At 38.3% G+C, this 16,098-nt stretch overlaps 1 protein-coding gene across 3 annotated transcripts in view; it reads left to right on the plus strand.

Annotated features, from left to right (window-relative positions):
- MAP3K20 (mitogen-activated protein kinase kinase kinase 20) overlaps positions 1-16,098 on the plus strand; it is a 210,707-nt gene that overhangs the window by 152,745 nt on the left and 41,864 nt on the right. For 2 of the 3 annotated variants that reach the window (XM_053597117.1, XM_053597118.1), the window contains exon 11: positions 6,917-7,052. In XM_053597117.1, coding sequence (XP_053453092.1) covers positions 6,917-7,052 — 136 coding nt within the window. Of the gene's footprint in view, positions 1-6,916; positions 7,053-10,519; positions 15,586-16,098 lie in introns of those variants that run through there. The other variant, XM_053597119.1, reaches the window with a different exon arrangement.

The following is a 16,098-nucleotide window of genomic DNA, read 5'->3' on the forward strand; positions in this document are numbered from 1 at the left end:
ATAGCATAGCAGCTGAACGATATTTGTAGGGAAGTGTTTCCAACTCTAGGCCAGATCAGATTCTACTTTATGTGCTCTGAGGCCGTCTCCATCGTAGCCTTTACTGCTGTTGGAATTAATTCTGCAGTGAGTTATTTAATGTGTGTATTATGGGCTAAAATGTAAGGGGGACAGTCACTTCTATTCATCACTGTACACACAACATCTAGAATGTGCCTTGAGCACAGCATTTGTTCAGTAGGATTTGGGGGGGAAAGGAGGAACATACCATGATGGTAATAATATAAAAAGACATTATATTAAACAAGAGAATATAAATATGTAAGTTAATTTGTTTGCCGTGACAAAAGTGCTTTTTGTATTTATTTATCCATTGAACTTCTGCTAGTGCGAAAACCACTGGTGCAATTCTAGGTTTGGGCTGTAGCAGCGAGCACAACAGTTCCAGTGCTCTTGGAACTCTCTAGGAATGTCCAGAATTAAATCATTAAATATAAATATACAATAATTATCTCATTACATTTTGACAAGTAATCGGCAGAAGTACTAGATGTATACAGCATATAACCATGAAATCTCATCTGTTCTGGGGATATAATAAAAGGTTCTTAGAGGAAATGCTATTTGATCTAATATCCAAAGGATTAGTGGGATCTCAGTACTAATATTATAGTACTCCCTTTGCAATAGGGAGTTCTTTAAAGTATGTCAACAAAATCAGAAAACAGGTAGAAAGTTGGTAAGTTTTCTGTAGAAAAATTAAAAACCTCCATTTGACCAAAAGACAAATGACACACTGTTACAACTTTTACCCCTATCTGACAGATCCACAGCTCTGAAACTTTGGGTCTCAGGACTCCATTATATTCTTAAAAATGATTGAGGGCACCAAACAATTTTCATTCATCTGTCAACATTTACCACATTGAAAATTAGAACAGAGGAAAAAATTCAAATATGTATTTGGTCATTTAACAATAATAAATCCTGCTTCTGTCAACAGGTCATGAAACCTATGGAAGACTGTATATTTGCGAGAGAATGACAGTAAAAAGGCAACTCCTGTGTTAGTGCTATTCTAAGGACCAGTTTAACCTCAAGAATCCTTTAAAAAGTTCTCATGAGCCTCCAGACTACATACCCAATACTGCTATGATAAGAGTTTGTCCTTAAAATAATATTTTAATTAAAATACCATACTAAAAGACATGAAAAGGTATAAAAGAAGGAATTAAAAGGCTACTAAATATATGAAAAATATTCAACCTCATTTAGTAATTGAATAAGTACAAGGGAAAATAGTTAATTCATCAGATTGACAATATACATTACAAAAATACCCAATGCTATATAGACTTCCTCATACGTTCCCAGTGGGAAAATGCTACCTTGCTGGATGACAGTATAGATCAGATACTCTAAAAATGTTCATATTGTTTTTCCTAGAAATTCTACCATTCCCACTACTCTATGTTCCCAAGAAAATAAATGGGAAGGCTGTGCAAGAACATACAGACACTTGTTCAGCAAAGCATTATTTAGAAATGTAAAACTAGAAATACTGGAAATGTAAAAAAGGGAAATAATTTTTTTTTTATTAAATCATAACTTTGTAGATTGATGCATTTATGGGGTTCAGGGCACTGCTTTGATATACAGTGTGAAATGCTTACATTGAAATAAGTAACACATCCATCACAATTATACTCATTTCTTAATAGTTTGAAATGTACCATTGCATCATGACATTAGGGGAGGTCCCCCTAAACACCCTACCTTTTCCCACTGCCCCCCTCTCCTCCCCTCTCTCTCCTCTTCCCTTCTATTTTCTGGACTATAGTTATGTTTTGCCATTCGTATGAATGTGTAGGTGATTATATATTGATTTCATAGTGTATTGAGTACATTGGATACTTTGTTTTCCATTCTTGAGATAAGAGAAATGGTTTTAAGCAATGCTGTCTCCACACACAGAGTAATACAGAGCCATGTCTGATAACACCAATCTGATAAATGGTTTAAAAATAGAAACTACAGTGTAGTTCATTTAGAATGACTCACTTTTATAAAATAAACACATACTTATGTGTATATATGTATACACAGAGAAAAGTATCGTAAAGTATTATCCTTGGGTAACAGGATTATGGATGAATGTTTTCTACTTGTGTCTCTTTATTTTCTACTTTTTCTGCATCAAGCCTGGATTAGTTGAATGGTAAATTCATTTTTAAAATGCTCAAAGATGAAAATTAGAGGAATGAAATTGGTAATAAAGGATGGGGGAAGAGGTAAAATACATTGATATATTTTAGTATAATACATATAGTTGTGGTGTGGGGGGAGCTTCATTAGTGGTTCTTTCAGGAACGGTTAATCCTGCTCTGAGAGCTGGAGAGATAATATATATCTTTCTCTGAACCAGTACATCACAGTTTGAGAAGCAGCAGAGCCGTTTTAACTGAACTTGGCAATTGGTTTAAAACATGGGGAATAATTATATTAATTATAATAATAATAAACAGTTGTCATTTATTAGGTTCTTACCAGATGCTTGTACTTCTTTTGGATTATCTTTTTTAATCCCCATAGCAACCCTAAATTATATCACAGATGCAGAAACTGAGGCCTCGGCAGGTTGGGTAACTTGCCCAAGACCACGTGGTCCTGAGATGCAGCCAGGCCTGGAGCCCGGGTAGCCTGTGACAGGCTGCACTTGCACACGCCGACCTGCGGCCATTGTCATGCTGGTTACTCATTAGCATGCAGTGTTCACTTGACTAGATTTTAGCTGAGAGGAGTATTCCAAAGCACAATTATTTCAGCTTATCATTAAGTCAGAAAGACTGTCTAACCCAATATGCAAAGTGCTGAAAAAGAATTATGTGTTTTTATTAGATAATCTGGATGTTTCAAAGGACAACACATCCAATCTACTGCTTTTTTCCTCCCAACTTTTGTCTGGTGTCCGAAACCACGTGACTAGTATTTTAGTAAATTAGAATCACAGTGAAGTCTGACTCCAATACCGCTGTGATGTTTCTGGCAAATGACTGTTTTCTGGTAGAGCTATCTCTACACACAGACCAGATGGAACTTGCATTTTTAGAAAATTGAATAATTATTCTGAAAATTCTTTTTAAAACTACATTAGTAAAAACCACACAAATTATGCCCTTTCCTTTGACCGACTAAATATTAGGAAAGAACTCTCGTGCTAGGCCCATCCTTGTTCATCTGATCTCAGCGTGTTTCTCCTGTCGACTTATTAGCAATGATGACATTGAACATTAAGAACTGGTCGTGTTTCCAGTCGGCATCAACCCACCCGTGTGCCTGCCCGCAGACCTGTAGTCCTCTGCCCCCTGTGAGCTGGGCAGTGTTCTGATTTGCATTCAGAGCTGCGTCTCTTGGCAAAGCACTTCTTTGGTGGTTTTTCCTCTGGGACCAAGTACTCTCACCATGACATGCCTTCTTAAAAAGAGATCAGAAAACGTAATCTTTGCAATTTGGACGTTAGTACAAATCACGTAATACATAGCACTAAATTTAATATACATATTATGTATTTATCCTGTACTATATATGCTATAGCACTCTTGGTACGAAGTGACCTTTTCTTTGAAAATAAATTTTTCTGTGGCATATGGAAAATTCATACTAACTGGAATTGATCTTTTTGGATTTGGTTTAAGAGAAAACCATAATTCTCATCAACTAAGACCCTTAAACTGTATTTTTAGAATAGGAAGGTTATATAAATGTATCCACAAACGCACCTGATCCAAAATAATGATGCAAATGCACCTGAGGCACCAGCAAAAACAGCCAGGGCGGCAGCTGTGGCGTTGTCTCCAGGTGGGGTTACATTGCTCATGGCACACAACCCCATGCTCGATTTCAGGTCCTGGGGTCAGGGGAGCAGTGTTGGGAAGCTGGGACTGAGGAGACAGTTTTGAAGATTTACTCACTGTTCCTAAGCCACAGCTCTCGGGTTATTTAACTGTTGATCTGTTTTCCAGAAGGGCTCACAATTGCAGTGGGCTCCCAGAGCTGGAACTCAAGATGAATTCTTCACTTAAATTACAAGGGAAATAGAATGTGTTGACCATTTACCCTGATCAAAAAGAACATCGGTGAGATCAGTCTTGCAGGGGGGAGAAGGGGTGCGGGGAAGACTGGCCTCGCAGAAGCTCCATATAGACTGCAGCCCAGGCTGCTGCCAGCTTGCCACTGGGCCTGCTCAGCTCTGCTGCCACCTTGTCACCCTCTGACATCTCAGTGATTGAAGATGGCTTACTCTTGCCTTGGTGGGGACAAAAGTGTACCCTAAGGTTTGTTCCCCCTCAAACCTCCACTGAAAAATAAAAGCAGTTGTTTTTTTTTAATGTGAATAAGCGTATTTTTCTCAGAAATACCAAATATAACATTTAGGTTTTATGACAGCAACAATTCTGGAAGAAGCTGATTAGTGCCTTTCTCTAGGGACTGTACTGTGGCTTTACTTACATCCTTTAATGATTTTTCAAATGGTACCAGTACAAGGGATGGAGCACTGATATTTGTGGGTGGCACAGCAGATGCTGTTCATGCTGAATGGCTCTGAGGTGCTTTTCAGACAAGCAGGGAAGTGAAGTGTTGGGCCCAAATCCAGAGCCACCTCCATAGCTGTTCCCTGAGGTGGGTTTTGCCAGTTAATACCCAGAACTTTTTTGTTTTTATTCATTTAATTCTTGCCTGTGAGAGCCCTGGGATGAGCTGTTCATTTATTCTGATTTTCCCTAGAAAGAAAAAGGCAGATTTTGATCACATGCATTCATTAACTTAGATCTGGGGCTTCTACATTCCACACTCAGGGTCTCCACCAGTTACGCAGCTGTAACACAGGTTTGTCTCCATGGCACTTGGAAGCAGTGGCTGGTGGCGCTTAGCAGCTACTCCAGGACAGTTACCTATTCCCAGGCCCTTCCTTCCTCCACACCCTTCTCTCGGCTGCCTTCCCTAGTCTTGGCTTCTCTCTCTCTCTCTCCCGTTCTCTCATTATTGATACCTACAGTGCCTTCAGAAACTCAAGGGAAAGAGTTGCCGTTTCTCAGAGCATAAATTTGGACCTAAACATTGTGATAGCCCAGAAAGAGAAAAAACCTTTGTGCTGAGCCATCTTACCTATTTCAATTTCGTGAGGGACAGGTTTCTATAATAGGGCATGTTGTTCCAAGTGGTGAGATAGGTTTTCTGCTAAGGAGAGAACTTCCTTTCAAAATTTATTTATTTATTTATTTTTATAAGGGTCATGCATTGCATTTATTTTTTTTTTTATTAAATCATAGCTGTGTACATTAATGTGATCATGGGGCACCATACACTGGTTTTATAGACCGTTTGACACATTTTCATCACACTGGTCAACATAGCCTTCCTGGCATTTTCTTAGTTATTGTGCTAAGACATTTACTTTCCACATTTACTAAGTTTCACATATACCCTTGTAAGATGCACCGCAGGTGTGATCCCACCAATCCCCCTCCCTCTCTCCCCTCTCCCTCCCCTCCCTCCCCTCTCCCTCCGCTCCCTTTCCCCTTCCCCCTATTAAGGAAAAGTATCCAATGTACTCAGTCTTTTGTGTGTGTGTGTGTGGTTTTTGGCCGGGGCTGGGTTTGAACCTGCCACCTCCGGCACATGGGACCAGTGCCCTACTCCTTGAGCCACAGGCGCCGCCCATACTCAGTCCTTTCAAAATTTAAATTAGAGTTAGAAAGAAACTCAGAGGTAATCTGACCCAGGGGTTCCTACACTTGCCTTTTTTATTAAATACTTTATTTTACTTTAATAAAAGGTAAATAAAAATTACTTTTTTATTAAATACTTATTTTATGTTTTGTATAAGATATATTATATTTTATATATGTATTTTATATTTTATATAAATTTTTATTTTTATATTTTATATAAGATACCTATTTTTGTTTTATATTTTATATAAAATGTTATTTTATTCTCATATTTTATATAATATAAAAAGGGCCTTTTATTGAATACTGAAAATGTCTAGGCTACACCCAGCCCTACTAAAATCATGAGCTTCAAGATAGTGTCCTAGGAATCTGTACCTTATTGTTTTTTTGGTTTGTTTGGTGGTTTTTTTTTTTAATAAATGACCTAGGTAAGTCTTAGGAAAGGGCAAGTTAAGGAGCCCTGCTGTAATATAACTTTCACTCCTATAATGAAGGAAACTAAGTCAGGTCAGTCACCCTCAATCCTCCATTGGTTGCTTAGGTCACTCAGTGAATGAGGAGGCTAAAGTATCATTTTAGCCACTTACTACTGATGGTGTGATATTGATCACCTACCCTGATTACCATTTTCCCATTTATGACATATGTCTGAGATTAGTACCTGTTTCTTGGGGCTGTTATGGGAACAAGATGAAATAATACTAATAGTGCTTTGTGAGCTGTAAAGAGAGAGATGAACATAAGCATTTATTAAATGGCTGAACCAGGACGCCAACTCCATTGCTTATGCTGCACCCAGTGGTTTTTCAGTGTGTTGTTGTAATATTTTGAACTCATTTTTCCGGCTAGAAACTACCTGTTGATTTTTAAGAATATAAAAGATTCCTTCTTCTCTGATAGTTTCCTGGTTGATTTAGAAGCACAAACATTAGTCTTTTACTTTGATGAGCCTTCTGTTGGACCCCGTAAGCATTTGATATCTCTTAAGCTGGAGCTGGGTGTGGTGACTCACTGTCATCACAGCTGCTCAGGAGGCCCAGGAGTTCTAGACTGCTGTCAGCTGTTGTCATTGTTCCACTGCACTCCAGCCTGGGCAACAGAGTGAGACCCTGCCTTTTTTTAAAAAACTGAGTGATATCTTTCAAGTAAGGTCGAGACTTACATCAGTTATCCCTGTGCAGGTGTGAAATCGAGGCAACTCTTGAGAGGCTAAAGAAACTAGAGCGAGATCTCAGCTTTAAAGAGCAGGAACTTAAAGAACGAGAAAGACGTTTGAAGATGTGGGAGCAAAAGCTGACGGAGCAGTCCAACACACCGGTGAGTACCCTGCCCCCGGCCATCCTGCCAGACACAGCTCTCAGGCCGCGCCTTGTGCACGGCAGCCTGGCACCTCTTCCGCCCACCACGGCCCCTCTGTGTCCTGCCTGTGCCTGGATAAAGGGCTGCGTTGACTTTCCAGTAGTACTCATATCTCATTTCAATTAGCAAAATGCCAGAAATGTATTGAAAAGCTTATCCTATTTTTGGCTCTTTCCTTAAGAACTATTATATTATGATGGTGTGTTAGAATATTAGAATGACAAAAATAAAATCCGATGTATTTTCACACCATCTGTTAGATCCCCAGAACATGCTTCTCAGTGCTGGTGAACTCTTTATAGTCAGTCCATCGGTAACTAATAAACGTAACAGCAAGGCTATACTAAGAAAGTCTGCAGTGTGTCAGAACTTAATCGTGTTTTCCTTCTAAAATGCAGCTACCCTGCTGACATGCGCGTATGAATGGCAAGCATTACTACTCCTTACTCAATTTCATGTTGCGGTTATGGGCAACAAAAGACTGGAGAAAGACTTCTCTCTCCAGTATTTACCCCCCTGGGAAATATCTTTTTCCGCCCAAGTCTTAGATTTAGAGGATATAAAAATTCTTTTTAAAAAATTCACTATTTATACACGATGTGAGTTTATATGCTGATATGATGTATTAAAGTCTAATCAAAGTTCAGCATTCTTCCCTGTTTCAAATGACCACTTTCAGGAATTAAGTATAAATGTACAATTGGTTTTTCTAGGGTTTTTAATGGACAGTATTTGGTCACTAAAAATTATAAGTAATGATAGATTTAAAAGTAAACACATATTTTAAGTTCATTTTTGATTGTTTAAATTCATTGTTGCTATGGCAATTATACACAAAAACCCTTAAATGTCCTTTATTTTGTGATTTTCAAGAAGCTTCCCCCTTATTTTATTTTATTTTATTTTATTTTTTGAGATAGAGTCTCATTCTGTTGCCCAGACTGGAGTGCCCTGGTATCAGCCTAGCTCACAGCAACTTCAAACTGCTGGGTTCAACTCCTAGGTTCGAGCGATCCTCCTGCCTAAGCCTCCAGAGTAGGTGGGACTACAGGTGCATGTCCCAGATTATTTTGCTACTTTTAGTAGGTAGGAGGGTCTCATTCTTACTCAGGCTGGTCTCCAACTCCTGAGCTTAAGCAATCCACCCACCTCGGCTTCCCAGAGTGTTAGGATTACAGGCATGAGCCACCTCGCCCGGCCAGTTTCCCTATTTTCTAATTACAGTTTTCATCTCCATTAAGCAGCAATGCCCAATTGCAAAGTATTTTCCAGTGTCTTAAGAATAAAATAGTTGGTCTCCTTTTCCAACATGTTCGGGAAAGCAACATGATATCCAAAAAAGGAAAATAGAATGAAGTCAAATGTTTACTATCAGATTTAAATTTTTCAAAAATGATTTTGGTGATCCAGGGAATTCCCAAATAAGAATGGAATTGCCATACTTGAGACCATCATGGAACATTAAAAAGGTACCATATTTTATAAGTTCCCTGAATTTACCTTGGCTTTTGAGAAAGACGACCAGGGAAGTTTCCTGTCCACCTTGACTTGGTGCCACCCAGCAGACTGTAAGCATCACCCTAGGAGTTTGCAGAGGGGCACCACTTCTCCCTGAGCTGATGGGGGCAGGAACCAGAATGTGACCTTGTCCCCACAGCACGGCTTCTGAAGTCTGGGAGATTTTTTGTTTTGTTTTGTTTTTTAAATGCATTGAAATCGTAAGCGATAAAGCGCTGCATGGCTTGAATCTTTCTAAATGTGGTATTGTAAGAAAAGACTTTAAACTACCTATTAGAGTACGCTTTAGAGCCTTTAGTTTATTAGCATCAGTTTTTCTAAGAAATTATGGGCTGCCTTGCACACGTTATTGCTATTAGTAACATAGTTGTATAATAAATAATAAAACGCGCTGAGCGCTCAGTAGGTTGTACGCTTACATTTTTAACTCCAGAAAACTTTCTTTGCTGTAAAGGAGCTGCTCTGAGGGCTACCATCTAACAATGGACAGCATAAAGCACGCGCTGAATGAAATTTTCTCCCTTTTTTTCCTTATGAAGGATGTTTTCTTTCTTTACAGTAGTACTTGCTTTTAATGTCTCTTTTTCTTAGAGCTGGTATTTCTGAAGGAAAGAAAATTTATGCTCAGATATTCTATAAGTAGGTGTTTTCTTTTATCCTCATATCAGTTTTTATTTGACTTTAACTGAGATTTCTGAGAGAAAGATAAAATAAACCCTTTGAAAAGTAAGTAGCTAAAGGTTTAGGTTTTCTGTGTGTGGCCTCATCTTAATTATAAGTTTAACATTCATGTAACTTCATAAAAAAAAATTATATTATTGAATTAATTTCAAGGTCATGTTCTTTATTTCCTAGAACGAAAACATTAAAGATATTTGGGAAGATGAATTCTTCATGCATAAACATAGAAATGTTTATTTTTTAATTATAGCTGAAGTGCGAGGTAAAAAAATGTATTTCTTTCAAGAATACAGGCTTATTTGAGAGACGTTTGTTGAGATTAACCTAATGTGAAGAAGCACCCTTGAAATAACAAAATAAATAAGCAACAAAGAGCTCCCAAGAACAGGTTGGCTGTTCAAAATAATTATATAAGATGGAAAATAAACGTAACTACGGTGAAACGGAATCTTAGAAAAGTGTTGTGGTACAAGAAGCAAACTTGAGTATTAAAAAATATAGAAGGATGATAATAGAAATGAATGCTTTCTTTGCTTTCCAGTTTTCACATGTATTTTCATACGTGGGTATAATTTAAATGTGAGAGACAATCTAGAATTTGTTGACAAATGAATTATTTATTTGTGATAACGTGAATAAGTAGTATTAAATCAGATCTGGCTGTGATAAATAATAAATGGAAGCAAGTGTATAGCCAGACTACTAATCTAAAAAGTTAGTAGTTAACAACCTCAATTCCCCTAGAACTGTATTGACTGCTGACCTGTTTTTGTACTTTCTCTAAGCTTTTCTTCTTTGGTACACGGTTTCTTAACTATATGAAATTGAATCTCTATTTAATTTCTTTTTTTTTTAATATAATGGTTAACTAAAAGTTTCTGCGAGCAAGTGAAATTGGGGAATAATTAAGAGAAATCCTAAAATCTATTTTGTTTTAAGCAAAATGAGGGCTTAAAACTTGCAACTTCCTTTCCATTTGAAATTTGGCTTGCTGTGGTACTCTGTAAACTTTAGATTGTGATTGGTTCTGTCATTCATAAATGATGGCAAATAATTATGCTGGAGCCAAATCTGCCATTAAATAAATTCTCACATAATCCCTTACATTCATTTATTTCACTAATCATTTACCTCCTGTGTAGTACCAGCTAATTTTGTGGTATCTATTTTCCTTAAATTGGTCCTAATTTCTCTTTTTACTTCTGTCCTTTCTTTCCTTTTGATAGCTTCTCTTGCCTCTTGCTGCAAGAATGTCTGAGGAGTCTTACTTTGAATCTAAAACAGAGGAGTCAAACAGTGCAGAGATGTCATGTCAGATCACAGCAACAAGTAATGGGGAGGGCCATGGCCTGAACCCGAGTCTGCAGGCCATGATGCTGATGGGCTTTGGGGATATCTTCTCAATGAACAAACCCGGAGCTGTGCTGCATTCTGGGATGCAAATAAACATGCAAGCCAAGCAGAATTCTTCCAAAACCACATCTAAGAGAAGGGGGAAGAAAGTCAACATGGCCCTGGGGTTCAGTGATTTTGACTTGTCAGAAGGTGACGATGATGACGGTGAGGAGGAGGATAATGACATGGAGAGTAATAGTGAATGAAAGCAGAAAGCAAAGTAACAAAATTGAAAATGTGTGTGAAAACAAAAGTAACCTGTTATCTCAGTCTGTGCAAAACCCAGTCAGGAGGCAGAAAGCCAAGCCCTACATTTTTAGGTCAGTCACATTTATATGACAGTAATGTCTGTTATCAACTTTACTTTTGATTTATTTTGCTTACAGAAAAATGGAGGGGAAATTAAGCCAAAAAAGCATATTTACAAATCAGCAAATGTGGTGCCTGATTATAGAAATTTGTGATTCTATATACAATATAGTATTTTTTAACTAATGACATTCTGGATGTTCTTTATTAATGAATAATTTATAGTTTGACTTTTTTTTTTTTCTTTATTCAACTGGTTAAGAAAACACAGATTTTGAACAGTACTCTTAATTCCTAATTCTTCTCTGACCCTTGATCGTTCTGTACGGTGCATTTGTTTTCCTTATGGCGATACACTGTAATGTCAGAAATGATTAATACTGACTGCAAAATTCAACAACAAGAATACTGAGGTGAAAGAAAGGTATAACGAAATGCTCTTCAGAAATACCTAAATGCTGAGAATTTTTAATACTAAATAGCACAACTACTCAAAGTAAAACCTGAAGCCTATTCTCAGTTTGAAAGAGAAATATTCTAATTTGAAACCAACAGCAGATGCTGCAGGCTTTCCTACCAGTGCTGGCCCTGGAAAGTTCTTCACAGTAACCCACGTAAGACTTAACCTGTACATTGTACAGTGTTAAAGGGATACTTCCAGGCCTGGGAGTGCTGAGCACGGGCTGCCCTGCACCCCCAGTAACAGGGATGTGCGTGGTGTGTGTTTGCGTTCTGGAGGAGCAGGATAATCCCCGATTCTAAATATATGTGCAGATATTCTAAAGAGGAAATTAAGTATTATGAAAGGACTAGTAAAGATAAGTTATCTTCACATAGACAAAAGCACAGACTGAAAGGTGGTTTCTGTATCAAATCGAGCCTTCCAGACTTGCCTTTTTTAAAACCCTGCTCATTGATGCTGGTGTTTCTAAGACGTAGATACAGATACTGCTCGGTAAAGCCCGACTGGCCAGAGATATTCTCAGAATGTTGCCACGTATTTGTCAAAGCTTGTTTAAATTACATAAAACACTCACAATTATATAAAGAAAGGCAAAAGAACAAAGACGTTTTTTCAGTCTAAATTGGAAAGAAGTGTTATTGATTGGACGATTAAACTAAAATACTTTTGGTGGTTCTCTTTATTGAAGTTTTAAGGACCTCATCCTAGATATTACCTAATACTATATTTGATCATTAAAAAAGCCTCTTGGAATTTGAAGCATGACATGCATCTAATCCCCATGGAGAGCTGGAAAATGCCACAAAATGATCAGTATGCTGTGCTCGCTTTATTTGGAGAGAAACAACTGATAGGCTGTTAAATGTTCCTTTGGGTATGGAAACCGGTCTGTATAGCACAGTGACAAAGAGCCGTCTGAGTCTGATCATGATTCAGAATCCTGGGCTTGCTTGCTCTGCATCTTGGGCAAATTATTTAATCTCTATGTGTCTGTTTGCTTATCTTTAACATGGGAATAATAATAGTACCTACTCGAAAGGATTATTGTGAGGATTAAAAGAAACAATGCCTGTAAAGCACCCAACACAGTCCCAAGCCCATAGCTACTATGAATTGTGCCACGGAAAAGACACTGGAAAATTAGCGGTTTCAGTAAGCTTCAGGAGAACTAAATTTCAAGTAATATTTGCTTAGTAGCATGAGAAGAAATTAAAAGGGGATGGCTTTCGGGAAAGGTAATGAGGGCATTCTTAGAAAGCAGGCTATACAAACACATGTATTCTGTGCTCTTTGAAAACCATGAGCCCTGGCCAGGGTTACCTGCTCTGAGGTAGAGACTAATTAAATACAGAAAAAGGAAGCAAACCTTTCCTGGAAGATGGGCTCCCCATAGACCTCCTTTGCTATAGTTCCTTGGTCTGTGCGGGCACAACAAGTGGTGGAGTGGAGCTGAAGGGCAGCTGGCAGCTCTTGTTTCTCCAGCATGCTCCGGGGTGCTATGGTGGTGCCTCTTAAAGCAGAGAGCCAAAGGCATGGAGTTTAAAAGCCTCTTGCACATCTTCTCCTTCAAAGATACGTTCATTTAACACATCGCATTAAGCCCCTTCTCTGTGCCAGGTACTGTTCTAGAAAATAGCTGGATGAAAATATTTGCGCTGCGGTACATGCTAGTGCACAAGGGTCGACAGTGAACAAAACACATGCATCACATGGTAGGTAACCATCTCATAGGTACATGCCAAAAGCGAAGCAAGGAGGATAAGGCCCCTGGGGGAGAACTGAGGTTTTTAAAGCGAGGTCAGGAGCAAAGCTGAAAAATGTAAGGGGGTCTCTGTGGGTTAATTTTGGGATCGGTGCACTTTAGGTAAGAATGTAAACCTTCTCATTTAAGAACAATCGGCGTACATTTAGAACATATGAATGGAATGAAACTGACATTTTTCTTACTTTACATATAAATCCATATGATTATACATAAAGTTTTGATGCGTTAATAAAAGTAGCCAAATAGGGCCAAAGAGAAAAGTGTGAGGAATCTATGCTCAGCCCTAGGTTTACTATTCATTGGGTAGCACTTCCTTCCTCTCTTACCTGCTGCCATGTTCCTCACCAGCATTTCAGAGATGGCCGTAGCTCAGTACTCTATCTTCACGACACTGGAGGGATTTAGAATATTGGAGACAGCGAGGAGTTTGAAGTTGTTCTCCACCTAGAACTGGGCTGTAGATCACCATCATATGGCATTGGCTGTTTCACTTTCTGTTCCAGATCAGAGTCCTTCTAGTGGTTTGAAAATACGAAAACATCCCCCAAAGCTGAAGCATATAAATAGAACTTTGTGAATTTTCAACTGGAAATGTATTGCCTTTACTCATAAAATTGATCCTGTAGAATTAAAGGAAACCCTACAAGTGGGTCTCAGCTGGGGGAGGGAGGCGGTGCTGTCATCCGATGGGGTTGGGAGCGCTGGGGCCTATTTTTGGTTGTCCTAAGGTAACATTCGGTGCCCTCTGTGAGGAATGGTAACATCCTGCATGCTGGGCACCATCCCCTCAGTAAAGACTCACATTCAAAATACAAACAGCATTGTCCCTTCCCCATTGAGAAACATGTTAAGCCTGGCAGTTTCAGAGTTTCATATCTAATTATTTTCTCCCCAAACAAAGTCACCCAATTCAAAAAATGCATTTCTAGAACCACAACCACTATACAATCTGAATTTTGTGAGTTTCTGGCTTTATCTGAAAGCAGCAGTTATGGAAATAGTTTCCTTCCCCTGAAGAATGTTGGCGAGGAAACTTTATGAAATTATGAAATTCACCTGGGCGGGTCATTCATGTATTATACGGATTCCACAGTTTAAAAGAAAAACAAACATCTTATTGAGGTAACTACAATTCTGCAAAGTAGCTAGATTAATTTAAAAGGCCTCTTTTCCTCCCGGTCTTTTTTTGTTTTTTTTTTTTTAAGCAAAATCATATTTTAATGTTTTACATAAATAACCACCAACAGGAAGAGAAGGAGGGTGCACAAAGTCTGCTATTTTTGATGCTCTGGAAATGTTGAGGGCAGGTTTTTAGCCAGGGATTTTAACATGAAATGGATTTGTCAGACACTAACACTAGCCGAGGCATTCAAACCTATTGATCCCCATTAAAAACCAAGGAATTGGGGCTGGGGGAGGGTTTAGGTGAGCTCCAGAATGAATTCTCACAGCACTGTGTACATAACTTTATTCTTCAAAGTTTTCATAAGGGCAGTAGGAGTTTTCTGAAAGATTGTTTGAAAACTTATTCTGAGTTAAATATTGATTTTTTTTTTTAATTTTCTGTTATACTAGATTTTTTGCAGCCTTTTAAAAGTAGTAGTCTCACCATATCACATGTACACTAGATCATGATGTTCCTATAATCAGGCACCTTTGCAGCTTTTGAGTAAGACTATTTTCCCGTTTAGATCATAAGCCTTGCCAGAGAGAAGAATCTATTCAATTCTTTCAATGGTAGCATAGCCTGACAGCTCTAGACTCAACACCTCTGTGATAAAAAATGAGTGTCTGTCAAGAAATCTAGAGGATGAACCCAGTTTCCTCCGATTCCAGCTTCATTCGCTCTGTTACCAGTGAGGAGCATTCTGGCATGTGATTATTTACTTTAGAACTAGAGTTTCAAGCACCTACATTAATTATTTTACATTGTGTGCAGAACAGTTTAGCTTTTAATGTCGGATACGATACACTGCACATACTGCTTTTGTGCTCTTTTAAAAAAATGTGTACTAAATAATAGAAAATATTTATATTCTTTGAGTGTGAGCTTTGAATAGATGGCATTATCACGTTATTTTTTTTTTTAACAAAAACTCAGTTATTCTATTGCAATGTTATTTTGAGCAAGTCTTATGCCAAATATCTTGTATAATGTTTGTATGGAAGATTAAATTGCACTCTTGTGTGGTAAGACTCTTCAGTTACTGATTTTATAGTTGGAATTTGATATTCCAGCACGAAGTCCACAATGTATTCAGAAATCCAAGTTGGTGTCATACATTTCATTTTGATGTGAACTTTTCTTTGCTTTCCTTTGTTCTAAGACTCCATTTTGCAATAAACGTTTTGACAGTAAACCCCTTTGTTATGTGTTGCTGTGTATGTAAGATCTTTGTTAGACTGGATTCCTAACATCCTTCGAAGGAATCATTGTCACACACATGCACACGAGTGTTAGCCTTTCTCTCCCGAATTCATTTGGAGGGTAAATAATGAATTTGTAAAGTGATGGGGCAGTCAGGAGGTTGGTTTTTTTTTTTTTAATCCCCAAAGAAAGACAGAAAGGCTTAGAACTCATCCTACAACAGATACACTGATATGTTAACAAGATACAGAAAACATAAAGGAAATGGTAAGCCAGTGTGTGGCTGGAAATCATTAACTTATCCCCTGTCTTGCCAAAGTCAGACCCTCTGGAAGCAGTTCCTGGCTTCAGCCTTCCTCCCACTGATCTCTGCAAGCTGTGGCGGAGGCGCCTGCTGAAGAGGGTATCAGGCTGAGTGTAAGGCCTTCCCCTGGGCTCACGCTGATGAGCCATCCTCAGCAAGAGAACTCTTCTCTTTGCCTTTTGACATTCAAACCAAAGCTGT

Source organism: Nycticebus coucang, chromosome 7, assembly GCF_027406575.1.
Source record: "Nycticebus coucang isolate mNycCou1 chromosome 7, mNycCou1.pri, whole genome shotgun sequence".
NCBI lineage: Eukaryota > Metazoa > Chordata > Mammalia > Primates > Lorisidae > Nycticebus > Nycticebus coucang.